This window comes from Dermochelys coriacea, chromosome 22, assembly GCF_009764565.3.
Source record: "Dermochelys coriacea isolate rDerCor1 chromosome 22, rDerCor1.pri.v4, whole genome shotgun sequence".
Lineage (NCBI taxonomy): Eukaryota > Metazoa > Chordata > Testudines > Dermochelyidae > Dermochelys > Dermochelys coriacea.
In genome coordinates, this window is record NC_050089.1 from 17,794,823 (window position 1) to 17,819,356 (window position 24,534).

The following is a 24,534-nucleotide window of genomic DNA, read 5'->3' on the forward strand; positions in this document are numbered from 1 at the left end:
TTTGAGACCTATCAAGCAGGCACTGCAAAAGAATTGGCTCTGATACTGAGCTAGTTCCAATACTGATCATCTCAACACATTTGCCATGGGTAAGTTCTGTGTATAATTAAGCAGTGAAGACTCTTGCCTGCTATTCTGGAAAGCTCCATTATAAAAGAAAATTCCAACTAACCACAAATTAAAATACACATGCCCTCAGTTTCTAATGAGTTTGCAAACACCAGAGCTTTCTAGGCGGCTCGCAGTGATATTCATGCTCATCTCTAACTACAATCCACAGACTCACTGATCTGATTTTGTTCCCTGTTTTCACATATTAAAGCATTAGGCAGCAGCCATAACATACTCAGGAGGGTGGCATTTTTGCCAAATTCTCCATCTCCAGTAGGTGCCATTATTTCACTTCTCCTCCATCCTGGTGACATGTGGGAATTGCTGTGAAGAACACAGCCCATCTCCTTTGATTAATTAATTCATTTGCTGCTCACCTGCTGAGACAGCACAGAGTCAGGTAAGACAGGTACAGCTATGTCCATTGTCACTTCTCTGCCTGGTCAATGTCTGTGTTTTCAAATGACGGTTGTGGCATTTTGGTGGTGAGCGGTTATCCGTGAGGTTATCCCGAGCCATCATCCCACTTGGCAGCCCCATAGCGCAGGAAGGGCAAGAGTGAAATTGACTTTTTCAAATTAATTATTTTTTAATTTAGTATTGCATCTGTTTTTTGAGACAGTTTATTAATGATCACTGCACCACTCCCAAATTCCAGAGAGCATCCCTAGTCACGCCAGTATTTAAACCTGTGCTTAAAGTACAGGCTTAAGGCCTATGGAAGTGTATGCTTAAAGGTGTAGCACCTGTGTTCATGCTGTCCTGAACCAGGGCCTGGGAGGTTATAGCACTAGCCCCTTCTCCAGCAGCTTCCTGCCAAGGCTCTCAAAGCACGTGACAAACACTAGTGAGTTAAAGTGCACAGCCCCCGCACCAGGTAGGGCAGTGTTGTTACGTGTCACTACTACCCTGCTGAGGCATGGCAGTCCAGTGCAGGGCAGAACCTAAGGCCCATGCATTACTCATTACTGTGTTATTACGGGAAAGCCATCATAATGTCCCCAGCTAACCCCAGTGCCAGAGCTGTTAGTGCCTGTCCTGGCATGCCCGGGTTGGGTCTGTCTGACAGAGGTGCTGAGCATCCAGACTGCAGTGAAACCCGAGAGAGGAAACTGGCTTTTTGCTTTTAGGGCTCCTGCCACTATCACAGCTCCATACGCATGTAAAAAAGCTCAGGTAAGTCAAGCCCAGCCATTTTGCAGCCTCTGACCGTGCCAGAGGGCAGCTAGCGAGCTGGTGCACGGCTGAGGAATTGGCTCTTGGGGCGCCTTTACGCCATATGTCACAGCTCCTTGCCGATTCACACAGCACGGAGACCCAGCTTTCCAAGGAGAATGGCTGCTCTACACACTGCTGGGAGACTCCCTGGAAAGATGGAGACATTCCAACCTGCAGGTGTAACATCGCAGCAGGACACAGAGAGCAGCTTGTAACTCAGACTTCCCCGTGTGCACTCTGGGTGACCCAAGGGAGACATTCTTTGTCTCCAGTTGAGGACGAGACATCTGCTGCCTGCTATCTTGAGCCTTGCAGTTATAGGGCGGATGGCATTCATAAACATCTCCCCCAGCTGACAGAGCATCCAATCCGTGGTTCATGCCCAGAACGGTGACAAGTGGGTCCTAGGGAGGCAGCTCTGAAAAAGAGGCTGGATTTGTGGGGGAAGGGCACAGACCTCTCTGAGTTCCCCGAAACTCTATCCCATCGAGCTCCCCAATGTACTGAAATAAGTGGTGTCCTTAGGGACATAGCTATGGCCCTACATGATTAGACCCCTCATGTCTGGCCTCTGCTGATGCCTGATGCTGCAGAGGGAGGAGGCTGCCAGCTGCCTCCTTCACATACGGGGATTGGCTGCAATTTGTTTATTCCTTCCTTAGCACAGCACCCTCAGGCTGAATCCCAATCACACCTATTGGCCAACCTGGCCCCGTTGTTATTCATTGGCGTGCATGGCATGGCACTGCCCATGCAGATCCCAAGGAAGGTCTTTGCTCACGGGGCCCAGCCAGATAACCGAGAAGGGTGGGAAGAGGATTGAGTGTGGGAAGAGTTATGGCAGAGAAGGGTGGGGCAGCAGGCTCACTCTTACACACATATTGGCTCCTCTGCTTTCGGGGCTTTGAACGTTGACATGTAATTGCAGGGAGGGCTAGCAAAGGGGGACGGGGATCTGAAGGAGGAGGAGAGCTTGCACATTCCACAAGCAGCTGCCAAAGGTGGCACTTGGATTCATGGGGCCTGGCACTCACTGTCCTAGCCCGACACATGTCATGGTGCTTGGTTGTAATGTGCGTGCGCCAGTCGCCTGTGCCATTTCCTACCCAGGGATTCTCCCTGGATTCTCATCATCAGCTACCACAAGCTGGCTGTAACTCTTTTGGAGGTGACATGCTGACTAGCAACAAAATCCATGTGGGGCGTCTCCTAGAGCTGAGTGGTGAAAGCCTTGGAGAACCGAGCACCTTGTGCCATAAAGCCCCTGGGACGAAGAAGCCCAGCTCAGCAGTGAGACAGCAATACCATGGCAATCTTTAAAATGCATTTTCGTAATGTAGCTGTGCTTAGCCCTTTTAAATCTGAGGTGCTCAACGTGCTTTACACGTACACACACAAGGTAAGCAAGGGATAAATGTATGGAGCACGGCACCCACCACTGAAACAGAGCCTCTTCTGGGGTACAACACGGTAGCTGTCTAAGAGTCAACCGCAACACAACACACCGGCTCAGGTCAGGAAAGGACAAAGAACCCTGGACCAGCTGCTGCTGAAGAAAGGAAATTGAGTAAAGAGGTGGGCAACTTGTGCTCACTGACTCACAAATGAAACTGGGTGACCCGCCTAGCAATATGACGAGCTGGTGACCTTAGAAGCAAGGGCATAACCATCTGGTAACCTTCCATCTCACATTTTCTTCTTTCCCCCTCCACCCTATAACATTTCTGACTCAAAAACAAGTTGGAGCAATGCGGAAGGACAGACAGATGGAGTGGGAAAAGCCTTGCTCCATCAATTCCCTCCTGATAGGCTAATCTTGGCAATAGCTCTGCCCGTGAGTCACTCTCCAGTGGTAGATGCAGAGAAGATTATACAAGTGATGTTGATGCTGACAGATGGGTGTCAAATTACAATCCAAATCATAATTCCTGCTTGACGACTCCCATTGTGGGTTTTAAATAGCACTCCCACTGTCCAGCGGTCAGTGCTAGAGTAGAGCACCAAAGAGCAGGGGCTGCTCAGCTCAGGCAGAGTGGGGACAGCTGCAGAGCATCTGAGACTCTGGACAAACCGCATGGGTTCTGGCACCCTTCGGGCACTTGGTGATTGAAGGGCAAGTGCTGCGTTCCAGGCATCCCTTGGATCTGGGAAACTGACTCTTTCCACAGGCTGAAGGACACCTCGTAGCTGGGCAGACATGGTGAGTCACCATCACGGTAGTGTAGAACAGCTTTCTTTCACTTCCCAGGGCCCCCTGGCAGATCCCACCATCCTTCCCACAGGGATGGGAGAAGCTCACCTCCCATTTCACTGCTCTCTTGCCGGAGTTTCAGACTCAGTCAGATAGAGAGCAGCTCTGTGTTTGAACAAGGTAGATTTATTATCCCTGAGTGTGAAAGAGAAAACCAGGGCATTCCCATTCCCCCTTTCAAATGACCTGTTCTTCCTTGGCTCTGAATATCCAACAGCAGTTCTGAGCCCAGGAGTGTAACCCATCCTCTGCCCCCTTTCTTCTTCTGGGCTTTGCTTTATTGCTTGCTAAATATATCATGAGATGCTACTGCTCAGAGCCTGTAGCTCCCCAACTTCTGCATGGCTTCCCCTGCTGCCTCTCCGCCCTAGGAACTGCACAAATACATCGCTGGAATTAGCTTCCCCTCAAAAGTTTGCTAGCTGGGGTCCAGGGCTCTTCCTGAGGTCAAAATACATGTGTTCTTAGAAGAGTTATTCCCTCAGAGAGTTGCCAGCCTCCCCCAAGCTTCTCAGCCAGTGCACCTGGAACTGGCCTGCCCCAAAGGGAAGGCGCTGTGGAACATGGGTGCAATGTGCACTAACACTATGGCTGTGTGCACGAGGGTTTTCAGAAAATCTGCCCCCGTATCTCTCCCCCAACGGCAGCTGCAGTGCGAGCAGGGGCAGTGTACATGAGTGTTTTCATCCCTACGTCACCCAATGCAGGTGGAGAACACACTAGCACTGTGAGCAGCAGGATATTTCCCCAAAAGATCTTAGTGCAGACGAGGCTTGGGACAGGAGAATGACCATTGATTTCAATGGGAACAAAGCCCCCAGTCTGCACCCCTTACTCACCCTGAAGCGTACATATGCCTGTTGAAGTTACTAGGACTGAAGGGGGCAGAATGTGACAGTAACTCAGGCATCTGCAAGGGACGTCCCAGTTCCATGTCCCAGAGATCTGACAGCCATTTTTGGAAAGTTCTTGAAACTTTCCTTTGCAAAGTCTACACAGAGCCCAGCTCACACTAGCTAGCAGGCTTCTCTGATAGAAGGAGTGGGAAACATTTTCATGCAGATGATGTAGGCTTTGACAAAGTGCACCGTAGTATAATTACCCATTTAATAGTGCCCCTCACAAAGAGAGCCCTCTGTAGACCCTGACAAATCAGCCCAACCACCTCGCAGTGAGAGAGGGAGGTAAAGGAATACCATCCCCTATTTTATAGATGGGAGAACTAGACAAAAAGGGGCAGCGTGATTTGCCAAAGGTCAGTGAGTTCGTACAACCCAGGAGTTCTTCACTCCCAGTCCAGAGTGCATACCATTTACCCACTAATTAATGAGTTCTTACAAGTTGAAGCAGCACAGGGAGATTTCCTTCCTCTCTTTCTTAAAAGTAAAAAACAGTAAATATAACAGTTCAGCATGCAGCTCTGCACCATCACCCCCGTGTTGTCTGTGCCACACAGCCAGAGGAATCAGGAAAGTCAGAATGACCCCTGTAACTGATCCCCGAAACAAGCAGGGTGCAGCAAACCTAGGGCTTGGATGAACCCACCCAAACGTCCTGGATTCAAATGCTCATCTCGGAGTCAAACTCTTGTTGGTTTGCGTTTGTCAGGACACGGTTTGGGGCACCAGAGCATCAGAAGCTGCATTAATGTTCTGTCAGAGAAGACAACAAGGTCATTTTAATTAGTCATAGCAGCTCCCAGTTTTCCAAGAAAACTGTGTTTGCTTTACATAAACAAGCTGGCACAGTTCCTGCCATGCTTTGAATTTAACCAATTCAGCTATAATTACAATGGGCTCTGTTTGATGTCAGTTAGAGAGATATTGCACACACACTGACTGGCTGCCTCCAGAGACCAGACTGAAAGCAGAGAATTTCTTTTGATATGAGGAGATTGCATAGACCCAAGGAAAGGCTAAGACCAAGTACAGCTCAGACATTATCCACTCTGCTCAAGAAGGATTTGACATGCACAGGATGTCATTCAACTGCCCACTTCTGTCTCTACACACTAGTCTAGTCTCTAGGCAAGTTTCATTCCAGCATTATAGAATCATAGAATATTAGGGTTGGAAGATACCTAAGGAGATCATCTAGTCCAACCCCCTGCTCAAAGCAGGACCAACACCAACTAAATCATCCCAGACAGGCCTTTGTCAAGCCGGACCTTAAAAACCTCTAAGGAAGGAGATTCCACCACCTCCCTAGGTAACCCATTCCAGTGCTTCACCACCCTCCTTGTGAAATAGTTTTTCCTAATATCCAACCTAGACCTCCCCCACTACAACTTGAGACCATTGCTCCTTGTTCTGTCATCTGCCACCATTGAGAACAGCCAAACTCCATTCTCTTTGGAACCCCCTTCAGGTAGTTGAAGGCTGCTATCAAATCTCCCCTCACTCTTCTCTTCCGCAGACTGAACCCTCCAGTTCCCTCAGCCTCGCCTTTTAAGTTGTGTGCCCCAGCCCCGTAATCATTTCCGTTGCCCGCTGCTGGACTCCCTCCAATTTTTCCACATCCCTTCTGTAGTGGGGGGGACCAAAACTGGACGCAATACTCCACATGTGGCCTCACCAGTGCCCAATAGAGGGAATAATCACTTCCCTCGATTTGCTGGCAATGCTCCTACTAATGCAGCCCAATATGCCATTGGCCTTCTTGGCAACAAGGACACACTGCTGACTCATATCCAGCTTCTCATCCACTGTAATCCCCAGGTCCTTTTCTGCAGAACTGCCGCTTAGCCAGACGGTCCCCAGCCTGTAAAGGTGCATGGGATTTTTCCTTCTTAAGTGCAGGACTCTGCACTTGTCCTTGTTGAACTTCATCAGATTTCTTTTGGCCCAATCCTCCAATTTGTCTAGGTCACTCTGGACCCTAGCCCTACCCTCCAGCCTATCTACCTCTCCTGCCAGCTTAATGTCATCTGCGAACTTGCTGAAGGTGCAATTCATCCCATCATCCAGATCATTAAATCTGGGTTGAATTCTCTGCAATGAAACACGCAACAAAGACCGACCTGAGGCAGCCACAGAGGGACAGAGAGTTCAGCTGGTCAAAAAGGCCTTTGATAGTCCAAACAGAGCCCTGAGCAGGGCTCCAACAAGCAGGAAGCTCTGTGGAAGAAGAAGGAGAAGGACAGGAGCTCAGCAGAGTCCCTGCCAGCACCCCGGGGCCAGTGTGGGAATTTGGCCCTAAGCATTTATGTAGAGTGGGCAGCTGCCAGTGATTATTACAGAGGGGGAATCTCCTCAGTGACCTAGGCTGAGCCTAGCCTACCTCTTCCCCACCCCTGGCATGGTGGTATGTGCCCCCTTGGTTATAAAAGAGGCTCAGTCCGTGAGGTGGGGCTGGAATTCAGAGGCCGCTGGAGGGGCACTGCACAAGAGGTCAGAGCCAGGGAGGACTGGTCATGTGTTTGTTCAAAGCCCTGCATGATCACCGGAGGCCGCAGGTGGTATTTTATGGGTGAGCAGGCTGGGCTGTTGCAAGGCAATCTGGCATTTATACAGACAACACACACAGAAGATAGCAGCTTCCTGGAGGAAATCAAGTCAGGGATGGGCAGAGGAAAAGGCAGAAAGCTAAACTGATCCCCTAGCCCCAAAGATACACCCCTCCTTCTCCCCCTTACACTCTCACCGTCCCACACACCAACTCCCCAGACAGATTTACTTTTTCACACCAGACTCCTGGATCTCCTTCCTGGCAAGCAATTGGCATGTTGTACATTATCCAACCACCTGCTACCCTGCCATGACTCACTGCTGAACATGGGCTTCAAGGACAAAGATACTGACTAATCTGCCCCAGGGAGGAAAATCCCAGACCATGAACATCTCTCCCTGCACCACTGAACTCCAGGGACAAGTTTGTTAGGATTTAGCCCATTGCACGGGCTATGGTAGAGAAGTGGAAGAGACGGGATATTACGAAGCACTGCCAGACACCCCAGAGAGCTCAATAAATAGTGAGTTATAGACACCGTGTTCACGAATTTCCAAAGGGTTTCCAATAATAATAAAAGCTTGCATTTCCACAGCAGCCAGGAGGGTTGAGCAGAGGGCAGGGGATCAGTAGATCCTGGATTCGAATCCTGACCCTGGCCCTGACTTCAGGTTGCAATGCAGGTGAGGGAAGGCCTGTCTCAGGTCTCACTCCCTACCCTATACAGTGGCCCCCAAAACCAAGAGCCAGCCCTGAGCAGCACTAGAACGGCAGCACTGAGTTCCAGGCAGACAGCATAGAGAAGGAGAAGGATGAGAGATCCCAGTCCAAACGCCCTTGCCACAGAAGAGAATGGGGGCTTGTGCTGGGGAACCCAGGTACCATGCACTGCAGGCCAGTGGGCATGTTTGGACCCTGCTAGAACACACGGAGCAGCACTCTGCCCCCGTGGCACTGCTGATCACCCGCTCTCTGCGCTGCCCCTGTGGTTTTATCCCAGACACCCACAATACCTGCTGCTTTTCTTAGTGCCCCGCTCCTGGAGTCTGGTGACTACAGGAGAATCGCAGCTTTCATTTAAAACAAAAAATCAGCCTCTAGCCCTGGTGGCTGTGGAGAAAATATTTACAAGGTGAATGCATCCCAGCAGCTCCGCAAGCAGGAGGCAAAGAGACAATACCACCACCATTTACTGTGGTTTAGAGCCCATGATTCTGGGGGCCTGACTAGTGATTTTTAAATGCTCGGGGTGGGCAACCCTGCAAATGATTAATAACAGCGAACAGCTGAGAAGTCTGACATCACACAACCCCCTCCCCCACTCAACAAGCAGTTCCCATCCCTGCTCCCAGGCTCCTGAATCTCACTCGCTGTTGAATCTGTCTCCTTTGTGGGCCATTTTGTCTTAGCATTTAACCCCCGTTCCCTGCTTATCCTGGGCACAGCCCCTGCACAGAGCCCTGACGCTTACCTGCCATTGCAGCGTCCAGCAGTGACACTGGAGGGAATGGTCTCACGCAGGGCTGGAAGGGACATTAAAGTGACATGGAAATGGGCCAATTTCCATAGGCCAGGAGTTCACTGTGAAAGCAGCCAGGGTCAAAGGGCAGCTCTCGGCAGCACAGTGAAGTCATCCATGCGAATATACGGCGGCCACATGAAAGTCCAGCCACGCTGTCCTGACTCTCTCTGTTTAGCATGAATACATCGACCAGAGAGAAGCTCGGCTGCTCCTAAGGCAAAGCCTGGGTGATGTGTTTATCAGGACTTCTCCTTCTGTGATCAGGTGTGGAGAGAAGGAGGGGGCTTAGTGTCTTATTTATCACTTTCTCCTGAGACTGGCTGCTGCAAAGGGGTTTTTTTACACGTCTCCTAGCAGCTGCAATAGCTGTCCCTGCTCTTCTCTATACCATTTGTCCCCGTAGGCTGGGGGTGGCTTCCCCGCCCCGCTCTGCAGGGACCACACAGACATACACAGCACGATGGAGAAAGGCAAAAGACACAGGAACAGCCTCAGGGTATGGGGCAGCCCAAGCCATCAAATTGGACCTGGGCGGCAATGCAAGACAGATACTCTGGAAAAGCCACCTGCCCCTTGCTGCTGTGCAGCCTGCTTTATTCCTGAGCTGGGGGAATGGGGGATGTGCCTCTCTCCAGAGTTCATCCCCTGCCTAGATATTCGTTAGGCTATTCCCACAGTGCACCAGCCTGCACGGAACGGCAGGGTCAGCAAAGTTCTTTCCAGGGGCAGAATCGCCCACACACCAATGCCCGAGTCTCCTGGAAAGGGCCTCTGTCTGCTATCAACCTTCCTGCACGCCCTTGGACACTATTGAAAGATGCCCCCAGAAGTGCCAGTTAGGGGGTCTCAGGAAACTCTCAGGCAGGCAAGAGAGGCCACTTCCGGCCAACCGAGAGAGCCCCTGAACAAATCTTGACTCCAACACCCACGCACTAGGAGTGCTTTCAAATCTGCAACTCAATCTAGTTCTCAATTTTTCATCCCTATTTTTAACATGGATTGAATTCAAAACCCTCTGCAGCCCCTCTGCTCGGTCTGTGCGCAGACTTTCAATTCTGCACAACTTCTCAGTACAGTTCAGTGATGCTGAGATGATGCAATCTGTTCCTTGGCACTGCCAATTCAGAGACTCTACCTGGACTTTAGTAACAAGTTCCCCAGACAATTGTAGCCTTTGTTCTTTTGGAAAATTACATGCTGAGTTTCAATGGGGTTATTTTTTTCTTTGTTGTTAGTTTGTTTTCAATTAACTGTGGAAAAAATTGCACACACTGAGGCGTCAGGCCCTGATCCTACAAAGCATCCTCACACATAGAGCCCAGAAACATGGGGCTGGAAAGGGCCTCAACAGGTCGTCTAGTCCAGCCCGGCACTGAGACAGGACCAAGTAAACCCAGACCCTCCCTGAAGGTGTTTGTCATCTGTTCTTAAAAAACCTCCAGTGACAGGGATTGGACAACCTGCCTTGGAGCCTGTTCCAGAGCTTAACTACCCCGAGAGTTAGAAAAGTTTTCCTAATATCTAACCGTACTGCAGATTAATCCCATTACTTCTTATCCTGCCTTCAGTGAACATGGAGAACAATTGATCACCATCCTCTTTATAACAGCCTTTAACATAGTTCAAGACTCTTCTCAGGTCCCCCCCTCAGTCTTCTTTTCATAGATTCATAGATTCATAGATGCTAAGGTCAGAAGGGACCACTCTGATCATCTAGTCCGACCTCCTGCACAGCGCAGGCCACAGAATGTCACCCACCCACTCCTATGAAAAACCTCACCCATGTCTGAGCTATTGAAGTCCTCAAATCATGGTTCAAAACTTCAAGGAGCAGAGAAGCCTCCCTCCAGTCAACCATGCCCCATACTACAGAGGAAGGCAAAAAAAACCTCCAGGGCCTCTCCAATCTGCCCTGGAGGAAAACTCCCTCCCGACCCCAAACATGGCAATCAGCCAAACCCTGAGCACATGGGCAAGATTCACCAGCCAGATACCCAGGAAAGAGTTTTCTATAGTAAATCAGATCCCATCCATCTAATATCCCATCTCAGGGGATTTGGCCTATTTACCCTGAATATTTAAAGATCAATTACTTACCAAAATCCCATTATCCCATCATACCATCTCCTCCATAAACTTATCGAGTAGAATCTTAAAACCAGATAGATCTTTTGCCCCCACTGCTTCCCTTGGAAGGTTATTCCAAAACTTCACTCCTCTGATGGTTAAAAACCTTCGTCTGATTTCAAGTCTAAACTTCCTGGTGGCCAGTTTATACCCATATTCATATGACTAAACATCCAGTTTTTTCAACTTTTTCTCATATGTGAGATTTTCTAAACCCTTTATCATTTTTGTTGTTCTCCTCTGGACTCTCTCCCATTTGTCCATATCTTTCCTAAAGTGTGGTGCCCAGCTGAGGCCTCATCAATGCCAAGTAGAGTGAGACAATTACTTCCCATGTCTTACATACGACACTCCTGTTAATACACTCCAGAATGCTATTAGCCTTTTTTACAACTGCATCATGTTGTTGACTTATTCAATTTGTCAACAGCTAGAACCCCCACTTCCTTTTCAGCAGTACGACCACCTAGCCAGTTATTCCCCATTTTGTAGTTGTCCTCTGATTTTGCCTTTCCTTTTTCAAGTGAAGTGCTTCGCACTTGTCTTTATCAAATTTCAACTTGTTGATGTCACACAGATTCTCCCATTTGTCAAGGCCATTTTGGAATTCTAATCCTGTCCTCCAACATGTTTGCAACCCCTCCCAGCTGGGTGTCATCCACAAATTTTATAAGCACAGTCTCCACTCCATTGTCCAAGTCACTAATGAAAATACTGAATAGTTCCAGCCCCAGGACTGATCCCTGTGGGATCCCACTACATGCAGTCAGTCTCCCAGTTTGACAGCGAACCATTGAGAACTACTCTTTGAATATGGTTCTTCAACCAGTTGGGCACCCACCTTATACTAATTGCAGCTAGACCACATTTCCCTAGTTTGCTTGTGAGGCTGTCATATGGGACTGTGTTTAAAGCCTCATTAAAGTCAAGGGGAAATGATCACATACTTCACTTTAAGCAAGTGAGTAGCCTAATCAGCGGGTCTATTCCCCTGCGTATGTCCTTAGTGACCTGGGATGTCTTGTGTCCACTCGCCATGCTGGGACACACAGAACAATGCAACACAGCCCATGTCATTGCAGCCAAAGGATTGCTGCTCTGTCACCTTAAAGATGAAATGGGAACATGCAGACATTTCCCCCCCATTTGGCATATCCTAGTTCATCTCATCTCCAGGGTATTTCTCAGGTGCCTGTCTCCGCAGTACCTAAGGCCTGAATATGGTGGAATAGTATCAAGGTCCAGAACAAAATGGTCAGGAATCTCTCCTTGCAATGCCTGGGAGCTGCAGGGGCACGACACCTGGGACAGCCAAGCCATATAGTCTTTGAGGAGACAAGCATGTGATGACAATACAGACTTCTCGGGGATATTTGGTCACATAAGCAAAAGCAGAATTGGGGCCTTAGCCATTAACAGAAAGCACCAGGGTCATTCCATGGGGAGACCATGGCCAGATCCGTTGGAAAGACTCCCCTGACTTCCGTGGGCTTTAGATCAGTTGGGATCAAGGTCTTTGGTATCCAAGCAAGCAGCCCTGCACCATGCACACAGACTCCTTTCCCAGGAACCCTCCTTTCCCAACACCTACTGTACTTTTAATGCACATATTCAGTTCACTGACTGCTGTTCCCTTCCATTCACAGGACACAGATTCTGAGTGGCCCCTGAACAGGAGAGGTAATGGCCTTAGGATCTCAGGCGTGGTTGTAAGTGTTGCTAACTGTGCTGGGCTGTGCTCCAAAATCACATGCCCATGAGCCGCTCTCTGTGTTGCAGGTCCTTCTCTACCATGCAAATCCCTGACTGGGACACAAAATTTCAAGCGATTTGGCATCCCGCTCATTGCCACCATCCTGAGCATGGCCACCATCGTTGTAATTGCCTTCCTAAGTAAGGTCCCTTCTCTCGTGTCCCACTTGCATGCTGGGGGCTTGCACAGCAGCCACACTTCCCTCTTGCTCTACACTTCTCCAGGTGCCCTAGCAAGGTTGGCTAGAGCACGCCTCACAAGGCGCTGTAGTGATAGCACCTGAGGCTACAGTCTTTCCCCTGCAGAAAGGGGACTTAACACCTGTGGAGGCCACTGTGATTTGGGGAGAAACAGGGTGAGATGCAGACTTCAGATCCAGATCCCAGCCCAATCCCAAAGCCTGGGGCTGTTGAGATCCAGGGTTGTGGGGAGGGATGACTATCTTCAGGGATCTCATCCTAATGCCACCTTTGGGCCAGGTTGTGTCTGACTCCAGTGTTTATGCAGAAGTTGGGGGGCAAACTGCAAGCAGCCTTTGCCCTCCTGTGGGGGGTGTATTGAGGATTGTTGGAATTTTGCAAGCTATTGCTTTAAGAGTGGGAGGGTTCCTTGGTGGTGCTTGCAGGCTCTGGGGCTCTGTAGTGATGCCTGCAAGTGCAGTCAGTCTGCCAGGCTAGAAACAGACTGCTTAAAACACAGTGGGGGTGTCTCATTGCCCTAGGGAGGAGCCAGTTTTCTCCTTCTCTGTTTTCAAGCTCTTGTGTTTTTGTTCTCAGTGCTAAGAAATAAAATTGTGTTACGTCACAAGCTTCCAGCGAGAGATTTCATCTCTGTGTGTGTGTGCCATGAACATAACTCTGTGCAGAAGGCAGGCACAACTGGGCCCAAGTGCACAGTTCACTCCCTACTACTGCCCCGAGGGCAATGGGAATGCTACAAGGTTATGCTTGCCCCCACTGCGCTGGCCAGCTGAGTTAGCTGGATGGGTAGGGGCACCTCTATGGGCTGGTGCAGAGACATGCACTGTGCATCTAAAACACACACACACACACCCTGGTATCCACCTGGCCCCTAGAGCTCTTGGTTGTGTGCCCAGCATCCCTACATAGCTTGAAATGGCTCAGCACATGGCTTAACCCGGACCTGAATCTGCACTGGGAGAGCATTCATGGAAAGCTTCCCTCACTCACAAGCCTCCAGAATGGGTGCTGCCAAACCCCTTGATCTCAGGAGAAGCCATTTGCAACAAAAGATTTAAACCCACCCCCCAAAGTTCCCTGGCAGACATGAGCCAAACATCACAGACCAATTTGGACTCTGTCCTTTTCCCCTCTAGTCAAGGCAGTTCTGGAACGCTACTACTTCCTCTGCAGTAAGACATTCAAGTTCATCCCCATGCAGCAGCAGTGTGATGGGCAGGAAGATTGCTCCTGGGGAGAGGACGAGGAGAGCTGTGTGCAGCAGGTCCCAGAAGGCCCACTCATGGAAGGTGAGTTGTGGGTTTTATGCCAGCAATACCATTCTGTGCAGGGGGCATGGGCAGGTCTGGGGGCTGAAAGCAGCATTGAGAGCCTTTTGCTACATGTAGAAATCACTGGAACCAGGGGCCAATGGCTGTAACGGGGATTAGCATGCACTAGATACCGCAAATATGCCAAACTGCAGCCACCTGGAGGGGAGCCTGCAATGCAGCTGACTCTGTGTGTTTCTCCCTAGTCCGCATTTCTGAAGACAGAGCCACCTTGCAGGTACTAAACAAAGAGACCGGAGCCTGGTTCTGGGCATGTCACGATAACTTTCATATGACCCTGGCAAAAGCAGCCTGCAAGCAAATGGGCTACAACAGGTACCTGCCTTCCCTCTCACTCCCCCTGCACTCTGGCTTTCTGGTCATCCCTTTTCCTCCTTCTCTTATTAGTATGGAGCTCACTGCCCCTTTAAAAAAAACAAACATTTCTTTGGGGGGGGGGGGGAAGAATACTTGAAATAACTATTAATGCTCATTAGCATGCAGAGCTCTGGACTAGTGTCCTCTCTCCACAGAGCAGGGACAGCCTAGGTGTCCCCTTGACTGCCCCTCTAGGCATGAGAGGGAGCCTAGCCTCTGTGGCCCATTCCATCCTTCCTCTCTGCTGAGGCTGTACTTGGCTTTGGGAATGCAGGCATCTAGACAAACTCCAAGCAACCCTGCCCTCCCTATCTGGCTCTGACACTAGGCCTCAGTTTTCCCTCTTCTCCAGGATCTGACTGTATAAAGTCTCACACACCCAGAGCAATCACCCTCAGGTCTCTCCTGCTGGGCTTCCATTTATCATCTTAAACAGAACAGAAACACACCTAGCCTTAGGTTTCAGAGTAGCAGCCGTGTTAGTCTGTATTCGCAAAAAGAAAAGGAGTACTTGTGGCACCTTAGAGACTAACAAATTTATTAGAGCATAAGCTTTCGTGAGCTACAGCTCACTTCATCGGATGCACCTAGCCTCATGCACTTGTAGCTGGCTCTCCGAGGCCCCTCCAGGGTTTACGTGGTCACCCTCAGATCAGGGCTTCTCTGCATCTCCCTAGCCAGGTCTGCCAATAGTCTTACTCCTGAGGTCCTCTCCCTGCACAGGGAGGATCCTCAACCTCTTAGCCATTGCCCTTCTAGCCAGCCAGCCCACTACCTTCCCACTTTCCCTTTCTCTAAGTGAGTGCCAGGCTCTGCCTTTTATAGCCTGCCTTGCTCACATGATCAGTCACATGATCTCAGGATGCTATTCCCTCTCCCAGTATTCCCAGCCTTAAAGGATTGAGGGCGCAAAACAGCTGGGTTAGCCTGTGTTACAAGCGCTCTGCAGTCTCTACAGTCATTTCACGCAGGGCCCCAAGTTACCATCCAGGGGTTCTGAATGTTGCTGACCCTAACCAGAGCCAGGTCTGAAAGAGCAAGCTAGCTGTGAAAGGTTCTGTCTCCCCTCTCTAGCCTGCACCAGTTCTTTTCAGTGAACACAGCTGAGCTAGTACTGCACAATTAATTAAAGCCAGGATTTTCTAAGGAGCCTGTCATCAAAAAATCATGAGAATGGCTAAAAAACATGAGGTTTTTTTAAAAAAATAATACATTGGGGTGGATTTTTGTTTTTTCCTCCTTCTGGTGTTGGAGCCTTTAAGATTCAAGTTTTCAAATGTTTCTCCATGATCATGGTGGCTAGAAACTTCTTTAAAAAATAAAAATGAGGATTCTCACCTAATCCCTGACTCAAGGAGCTGGGGCTTAAGCAAAATACCAATTAGGATGAGAGCTGGCATCAGATTATCGGTACCTAACTCCCTTAGGCTCCTTTGAAAATCCCAGCCTGATTGTTTTCACACTGCATCTTCCCCAGATACCGAGTCCTTTCCACTAAACCAGCAGCTGTTGCATTTTACTAGCAGGTAAGCAAGTAAAGTGCCATCAATCTCTACACCCTCCAGAAAGAAAAGGAGTACTTGTGGCACCTTAGAGACTAACAAATTTATTAGAGCATAAGCTTTCGTGAGCTACAGCTCACTTCATCGGATGCATGAGCTGTAGCTCATGAAAGCTTATGCTCTAATAAATTTGTTAGTCGCTAAGGTGCCACAAGTACTCCTTTTCTTTTTGTGAATACAGACTAACACGGCTGCTACTCTGAAACCTGTCATTATACACCCTCCAGGAATCCCACTGGGCATGAAACATGAGAACACTCTCAATTCCTGACACAAATGGAAATAAAAGTAAAAGATAAAGCGCACACACACACACGCACCCCAGACTGCCACGGGCTCCTTTCTGGGGTGCCTTTGCTGCAGGGACCAGCAAGAAGGGCATCCATCTGCAATGCTTATTTTAATAAGAAAGGCTTCCCTTTGTTCTTCAGCAAAACTGGCTCCATCAGCTGGAACAGCCTCCGCCCTGCAGCGAGGGAGCTGGCTCTGGCAGTGTGACAGGTCACTGAGCTGCCGTGGGCCTGCTGAGGTTGCACTTTGCAAGTGACACTCCAGGATTCTGTGGTTGTTTGGGGCGAGCAGCAGGTTTGGGGTCTCCCTTCACTGTCGCCATTCGGGTTGTTTTTCTCTTTCCATCCCTGTTTTTCTCTGCCTCATTCTTGTTTCTTTCTCTCTTTCACTCTCTGCTTTTCACTGGTCCTTTCTCCTGTGGTTCATGCTGTAAATCCAGAGCGAGTGCCTGAAGCGAGGTCAGACGTGCTCTGGCACGGTACAGAAACGGACCTGCCCTTCCCCTACCCCAAGATGATCCGGGCTGAGAGGGGTCCATTGTACGGTGCACGCTGCGCGGCCGCAGCTTTCTCCCCGGGTGTTGTCCTTCCTGGGTGGCTCGCCCAGACTCAGTCCCACTGCCTGCAAGGGACCACATTCTCCTTGCAGGGACCCCTCATGGGCTCAGTCTGTGAGCTTCTGTCTTCTCACAAACCCACTGGGCCAGGATCCCCAGCTTTGTCCAACTGAGGGCAACACTGGCACTTTGTCAGGAGCCACAATGTGGAAATGAGGCAGATTGCCGTGGCCTCCCCAAATTTTAACAGGGAAATGTCATGTCCCACTATGCAATGCTCCATCACCAGCCTGGCAGCAGGGAGGTCCATGCTCCAATGCCACTGGCTGTGCTGCTGGGATGGGCCCACTTTGATAAAACACTGTCTGTATTTTCCAGCGTCCCCACATTCAGAGCTGTGGACATTGCAGACACGCAGGGCCTGCCCCTCAGGGAGGTCACATTGAACAATGGGGTCCTCCAAGGGCAAGACTCCGGCAGGTGAGTGGAAAAGCAACCGGTAGATGAGTTGAGGAACGGATTAACTTGGCCGCTTCAGTGCATCTCGTGGAGAAGGGCTGCTGAGATCAGCAGGGGTTGCTCCTGGGCTGATTCTCCTGTGGCGGAGAGCAGAGCAGCAATGATTCTTAGCCTTAGCGCTTACACAGCATTGCCTTGCTCATCGCACATTATCAGCAGTATTACTGATCAGCTCCTCAGCTGGGGAGGCAGCTCTGTGTCACTCTGCCCATGTTACAGTTGAGAAACTGAGGCACATGATTTGTCTAAGGCCACAGAGGGCATCAGCGTCAGAAATGAAGCCCAGAATGCATTCCTGGCACCCAGCCCTGTGCTCAGACCACCCTTTCTCCATGAGGTTTATAGGGCTTTGTCAGCCAGTGCCCCTGTGATTCAACACAACTGGCTGGCACACACATTGCTGATGGTTCCCATGACAGCCCCCAAATGTCCTGACTGACCAGCTTCCCACCAGCCACAAGCCTGTGCTCTGTTAGTGATGCTGACCTTTAAGCAGGCCCCAACGTGCTAGTGAAATCCCTTGGGGCCAGGGACAGAGATGTGCCCTTGCTGGGAACAAGGTTTAATCATAACCAGCTCCCATAATCTGCCCTGGTTCACGCTGACCCATCAGTGATGGGTCAGTAACTCAGGGCCTCACAGCTGTTTATGGACACCACTCTGCTGGGGAGTCGCTGAACCTGGGCGGGCTCAGAACCACACAGCCCCACACACCGTTCTGATGGGACAGGATTTCTGTGCCCAAAGCAGGACCTTTCTGCCAGCCAATGCCCTGTGAGGTGCTTCTGGCAGCTGGCACTGGCTGCCATTGAGACACCCTGGTCGGGGCACCGTTAGGAACACAACTACACCTTGCCAAACCAGGGAACGTACAAGCCGCTTGCTTGGGATGGCCTGGTGGGGAAGCCTCTGACCCCAGCCTCTCCTCCCCTCCCCAGGGCAGGGCCGGGCCACAGCCAGGCAGGGATTAGTGCACAGGAGGACACTGCTCAGCTCTGCAGCAGCCTCACTCTGTGCAGTGAATGCCCCAGGGCCTGGGCTTGAGCCAGCTGCTGACCCGCTAACTGTCAGCCCAGCCGCTGCAGAGTTTATCGTCTCTGTGGTGGTCACTGCAGAGTTGGTAGCAAGGTGCAAGTTAAAGCGCTGCTGCTGCTTCAGTCCATAGGGACTTTAAAAACGTGGCACGACTCAGGGACTCGGCCAATCAGGAGCCCAGAGCAGTCAGCGGTGCCACTTCACTCCTCTGAGCAAGCCCCCGGGTTTGAGGAGGCTCCTCACATGCGCAAGATGAGCAGGATTCACACATTTGGCGGGGGGTTCAGTCCACAGGCCGAAGAGCTGATTTTAAGGTGGCAGTCTACGAACCAATGCAATGTGCGACCCTTATAGCCCACGGGCAGAGATGGGCTGTGAGAGACACAGCAGTTAACATGCCATTTTCCTGTTGCAGGCACTGCCTCTCTGGGTCCGTCGTTTCACTCGCATGTGCCAGTAAGTGTGATTCTGTTATCAATGTAGACACACTTATGGCTTAACTCCTGCTTCCACTGGGTTAGCTAGGGTAGGTGAATTATCTAATTAATTATGCTAAGCCAATTAAGGTTTACAGTTTGAAAGGGAAGGGGATAAATAAATTGATTTAAGCAAGTGTGGCAAAATTCTAAAGAAAGTTACACAGTCTGTGAGATATGTGCAAGCCCTGCAGTGTCAATGGAAGGCAATACACATACAAACACACATATACATATATGTTCTTTACCAGCTCTTTAGCTCATAGACATACAATCTGCACAGACAGCACTGTATTTTCCACTGAATGCATCCGATGAAGTGAGCTGTAGCTCACGAAAGCTTGTGCTCAAATAAATTTGTTAGTCTCTAAGGTGCCACAAGTCCTCCTTTTCTTTTTGCAAATACAGACTAACACGGCGGCTACTCTGAAGTCTGGAACATGTATTTTCCCTCCAAAAGGCACGTTCTCGGGTGGTGGAGGGGAGTCACTCTCCCGTGTGCTGAGCTAAGATGTTGATTTGTTATCTCTTATCCTTGGATGCAGCCTGCGGAGAAAGTGTGAGGTCTCCACGTGTGGTTGGTGGGGGCCAGGCCAGGATCGACGCCTGGCCATGGCAGGTCAGCTTACAGCACAAAACCCAGCACCTCTGTGGGGGCAGCATCATTGACCCGAGGTGGATTCTCACGGCAGCACATTGCTTCAAGTGAGTCCCCGAATGCAATCCACTGGGAATTGTGGGTGGGGGACTCACATTAACCACGGACAGAAGCCGAGATGACAAACTGTAGATTAAGTGTATAAATACTGGAGGAGTCAGGGCTGCTTTCAGGAGCTGAGGGCTAGAGCTGCTTGGAAATGGCATTTTACATTCCATGAAATGTTTTAAAGAAAATGAAAAAAAAATCATATTCATTTTTAAAAAATGTGAATTTAGGAGGGGCGGTTATTGAAAAATTGAATAAACCAAATGTCTTTTGGTTTTCGGTTGTCAAAAAAATGGGGGGAAAAATCAGTTTGGGATTTGTTTGTGAAAGCCCCCAAAATGTCCACAAAACGAGAAATTTTCTTACAAAAACCTTCCAGTTAGTCAAAAAGCCATTTCACATCAACAAGGTCTGCTGAATGCAGGTAACTCCAGCTGCAGTCATTGGGAGTGGGAGGTGCTCAGCAGCTCTGCAGCTCAGCCAGCGAAGCCTGGCTGCCTGGCTATATACACATTATGGGCTGATTTGCCCCACCCTCTGTGCTGTCATTTACACTACTGCAGAGCAACTGGAATTCCCCCTTCTTTAAACAATTTCTTTTAATATTTCAAAATTAAACTCTGGTTAGGAGCTTATCTCTTTCAGGAAGAAAAGGAGTACTTGTGGCACCTTAGAGACTAACAAATTTATTAGAGTATAAGCTTTCATAAGCTACAGCTCACTTCATCGGATGCATTTGGTGGAAAAGCTGTTTTTTCCACCAAATGCATCCGATGAAGTGAGCTGTAGCTCACGAAAGCTTATGCTCTAATAAATTTGTTAGTCTCTAAGGTGCCACAAGTCCTCCTTTTCTTTTTGCGAATACAGACTAACACGGCTGCTACTCTGAAACCAATCATTTGAAGAGTTTGTTAAGCAGGGGAACTTGCATTCTTGAGGAATGAGGATTTCAACCTCAGTTTATCTGAGACTCTTTAGTCAACATGTCGCATGCTTTGAGTTGTGCATGTTGCTCTTCCAATTGTCCTTAGTTCCTTTAGGAGGGAACTAACATCGGGAATAAGTGAAGATTACTAAAAGCCTGGCTGTATGCAGTGTAGTTGTAGCCATGTGGGTCCGAGGATATTGGAGAGACAAGGTGAGTGAGGTAATATCTTTTACAGGACCAACTTCTGTTGGTGAGAGACAAGTTTTGAGCTACATGGAACAATTCTGCATGTCGTGAAGGGTGATTCATTGCTTCCTGACTAAGGGGCAGAGAGGGAGCTATAGTTCTTATTACCAATATATATTCAAAGCATACTTGACATCTATGTATCTCGCATGAGCACCTATCATTATGGAGAAGTCACAGAAGGAAAAAAGCCAATAACCACTGGCTGTATTTGTGCATAGGAACAACCTGGCCCTTCAGAACTGGCGAGTGAAAGCAGGATCCGAAATCCTCTCCAACTTCAACACTATCCCTGTGGAAAAGATCTTCATCATTGACAGTAATCATATGTTTCCCAAAGATAATGACATTGCCCTGGTAAAACTCGCGTCTCCCTTAAGTATTTCAGGTGAGCGAGAGCCTACTCTCTGAAATCACTTTCAGAAACTTCTTTGAAATAAGCCCCCAACATAAATGCCTTGGCATCCATTGCCTATGGATTTGTCTAAATGTGCTATAAGGCCGGATCCTCAGCTTTGGCAAAGTGGGGAGTGCATGATATGGGTCAGGCGCAAGTCAAAGGCTGTGAGGACACGTGAAGGAGATAGATAGGGCCATCCAGGACTGCGTGAAACACCAGTGTGTGAATGGTGCCATTCGTAAATCAACATGTGTGACACAGAGGCCTGTAATGGCTGTGCCTGGTTCAGTCCATGAGTGCGTCTGACTGGGCAGACAAATGTGTGAGTGTGAATGTGCCTGACATGCCAGAACGCGACAGAACACGCTCACTTCTGCCTTGGTGCACACTGCTTTAGGCCTGTCAAGCAGCTGTGTAAAACCCACTATGATAATTCTGGCACGAGTTTAAGATGATCCATCTCTAGTGCCTGGGCAGCCAGGCGAATTTCTCCACAAGCCTAGAATTGAGACCCTCTCTCCTGATTCTGTCTGTTCATATTCTCCCCCTTCCAGACACAGTTAAACCAATCTGTCTGCCTTTTTTTGATGAGGAACTGCCCTCTCACGCCCCACTGTGGGTGACAGGCTGGGGCTACACAGAGCAGGATGGTGAGTTCAGTAGGTTAGTTCTCTACCATACAGGACTGAAAACTGCTCTCTTTAACCCTGGCTCTCAGAGAGGCAGGGTGGAAGGGAGGAAGCTCTCATTTGTGTATCATTTATCAGGTACATTGTCCAAGTCTCTGCAGCAGGCCCAGATCAAACTGATTGACAGCAACACCTGCAATGCTCTAGATGCCTACCAGGGGGACATCTCAGATACGATGATATGTGCAGGCCTCATGGAAGGCGGTGTCGATACCTGCCAGGTGAGGACCTTTCTCACCTTCGAAAATGTGTTCTTCTCACCGCATAGGTGGAAGTTCAGGGGTAAATCCTGCATGCTCGTTCCTCCAGCCCCTCTGAAGAGGAGCAGCATGGAGCCCTGAGTAACATCCCTCTAATTCCAGGAGCGTTCGGGGCCCTTGCTAGCCTCGGGGACTGGAGCACAGGCGCTGGGTGTTGTGGGGGCAGAAGGGAGGCTGGGCCAAGACTTTGAATGAGTCTGATTTTCAGAAAGCACTGAGCACCTGCCCCCTGAAAATCAGGCCCCTCTAAGGTGTTTCAAGTTTGCCCCCGTGGCTCACTGGTCACTTCTGGCGCGCCGGGTCCAGGGCCCTTGGCCATTATGGTAAAGTCACACTGCACTACATATGGACTTGAGCCAGTTATGAACTTTATATCTCGGGCTGAGCTCTGCTTCCTCCATAGCCACTGATATTGGGAGAGGAGCAGGGGATAGGGAACAGCAGGGTTCCCTGTAACACCTGCTTGTGTGTGTCCCTCCCAGGGAGACAGCGGCGGCCCCTTGATGTACAATCCAGGGCACTGGCAGGTGGTGGGGATCGTCAGCTGGGGACATGGCTGTGGCGGACCAAGCACTCCTGGCGTCTACACCAAAGTGCAGGCCTATCTCAATTGGATCTACACCATCCAGAGGGTCAGCGTCCTTGTCTCTGAAACCAGACACTGATCAGGAATGGATTCCTCCCTGCTGGGCTGGCAAGGGACAGGGACGGCAGCTTGTGCCACCCCATGCTGTGAGTGCCAGAGGCCAGTTCAGCTCCTGTGACCTGCCCTACACTGTTATTGCAACAGCACAGAATAGCCAGGCCACAAACATTCGCCAGCCATGCCTGCCAGAATGCTCTCTGCCTCAGGACCTGGTGGGGTTCACATACCGCACCATGGCTGGGACAGAGGTAGCAATGGTCCATGAAGAATCTGGCTTACACAGCAGCAGAAATACATTGATGGGAACTGGCTAGGGCTTCTTGGTGTTTAGTTCCCCAGAAAAAAAACATACATTGCTCCTGGGTGCTGAGCTAATCAAAAATCCAAAGCGTTTGCTGCTCCTAGGCTTCTCTAAACGATGAATGCCACTAAGCAGGAGATCTGGCTTTAAGCTCTGATCCCTCAGCAGTAGGCTCTGAGACAGGGGTGGGAAAACTACGGCCCGCGGGCCGCTTCCGGCCCATCAGACGTTTTTATCCGGTCCTTGAGCTCCCGCTGGGGAGCAGGGTCGGGGGCTTCCCTGCTCTGCCCGCCCGGTACTCCAAAGCCCCCGACTCACACTTCCCTTGATGAGCACCATCTTCCGGCACATGGAGTGCCACACTGCGCAGACACGACTTCACTGCGCTGTTTCTGGGATCAGAAACACACACCCCCCACTGCGCAGCAGCCCCCCCCCCATACACACACACAGCAGCACACCCAGTCCCCTCCTGGTCTCCTACGGCCCCACCCTCGAGAGCCTTGAAACCACCCAGGGGCTGCACCTGTCCCAGCTAGGGTGCCTCCGCCCGTGGCGGTGCCTGGTACAGCCACCTTGGTGTCATTGCCAGCAGGGCCCCTAGGAGTCCCCTGTACTGTCCCTGTAGAGCCCCCTCCTCCCCCCACCTCAGTAACATTCCTTATAGAGCCCCCCCATGCTACATCCCATAGAGTCCCTCTCCCCCACTGGGCATTCATGGCCCCCCATACAATTTCCATACCCAGAAGTGGCTCTCAGGCCACAAAGTTTGGAGCCCCCCCACACACACACACACACACTCTGAGAGGGGTACGTAATGCTGGTGCCACAATGCCTGCTAGCTAATCAAGAGGGCCATGACATTGCTAGTTGAACACGTGACAGCAGCTGAATGGAGCTGAGGTGCATTTCTGCTCTTCCCAGCACAGGAGACTTTAGCTAGCCAGGGCAGGTGATGCAGGGGGTAGACAGGGCCTTCGGGAAGGCTCAATTCTAGACGAGCTTTGTTGCCCGGGCCCTGGAGGCACCTGCCTAGCCTGTGGGGAATTGCCCCTACAGCAGCTAGAGGGGCCTGGAGGGAACTGAGGACTGAAGGGGTAAATGGAAGCAGGTGGGCCAGGGGTATTATGGAGCATGTTCCACCCTCACGCCTGGCTGAGTTTTGGTTTCCTGAGAAACTGAATTGACATCTGAGGCTAGAATTTGGTTCAATGTTTATTCCTGCGTTTTTGTGGTGCCAGTTTTAATTTCTTGTGTGTCTCACCTTCCAGTCAGAGCTCTGAGGCTCCCACAGCAGCAGCTTCCCATCACGGCCCCTGTGTTAAACACCTGGCTGCCCTGGTTCTGAGACCTGCACATCCCTGGGTTCACTTTCTGAAGGCCCAGCTCCATGCCATGATTTAGCAGCGGCTCAGGACCCTGGGGGTGGTTAAAGCAGCAGAGGCCCCCATCACATCCAAGGAATTTGCCTGGTTCAGAGCACCGCCCTGGAGATGATGAGGTATTGCTCTCTACAGCCTCCCCAGGCCAGGAAGGTTTGCTTGGATCCAAGCTGCTGTTTGCTCAGCCCAGTTCTACCCCATCACAATGTTAGTGAAACAA

At 50.2% G+C, this 24,534-nt stretch overlaps 2 protein-coding genes across 5 annotated transcripts in view; one reads left to right on the forward strand and one right to left on the reverse strand.

Moving 5' to 3' along the window:
* Positions 1-8,878, reverse strand: part of SMIM35 (small integral membrane protein 35) — a 32,409-nt gene extending 23,531 nt beyond the window's left edge. Inside the window, exon 1 of the mRNA XM_038380833.2 lies at positions 8,499-8,878. Coding sequence (XP_038236761.1) covers positions 8,499-8,505 — 7 coding nt within the window. The 5' untranslated portion in view covers positions 8,506-8,878. The remainder of the gene's footprint in view (positions 1-8,498) is intronic.
* On the forward strand, positions 3,219-24,281 carry TMPRSS4 (transmembrane serine protease 4). 4 transcript variants are annotated; one of them, XM_043500861.1, is made up of 12 exons: positions 3,247-3,529; positions 12,323-12,356; positions 12,456-12,569; positions 13,766-13,918; positions 14,146-14,275; positions 17,105-17,206; positions 18,696-18,736; positions 19,302-19,461; positions 20,858-21,024; positions 21,591-21,686; positions 21,804-21,946; positions 22,468-24,281. In XM_043500861.1, the coding sequence occupies exons 1-12, from the start codon at positions 3,527-3,529 to the stop codon at positions 22,648-22,650; spliced, it is 1,326 nt and encodes a 441-aa protein (XP_043356796.1). In that variant the 5' UTR covers positions 3,247-3,526; the 3' UTR covers positions 22,651-24,281. The 4 variants fall into 4 exon arrangements, with proteins under 4 accessions (XP_043356797.1, XP_043356796.1, XP_043356798.1 ...); XM_043500862.1 differs by lacking the exon at positions 12,456-12,569 and having other exon boundaries at positions 3,219-3,529; XM_043500863.1 differs by lacking the exon at positions 12,323-12,356.
* Positions 24,282-24,534: the final 253 nt, after the last annotated feature.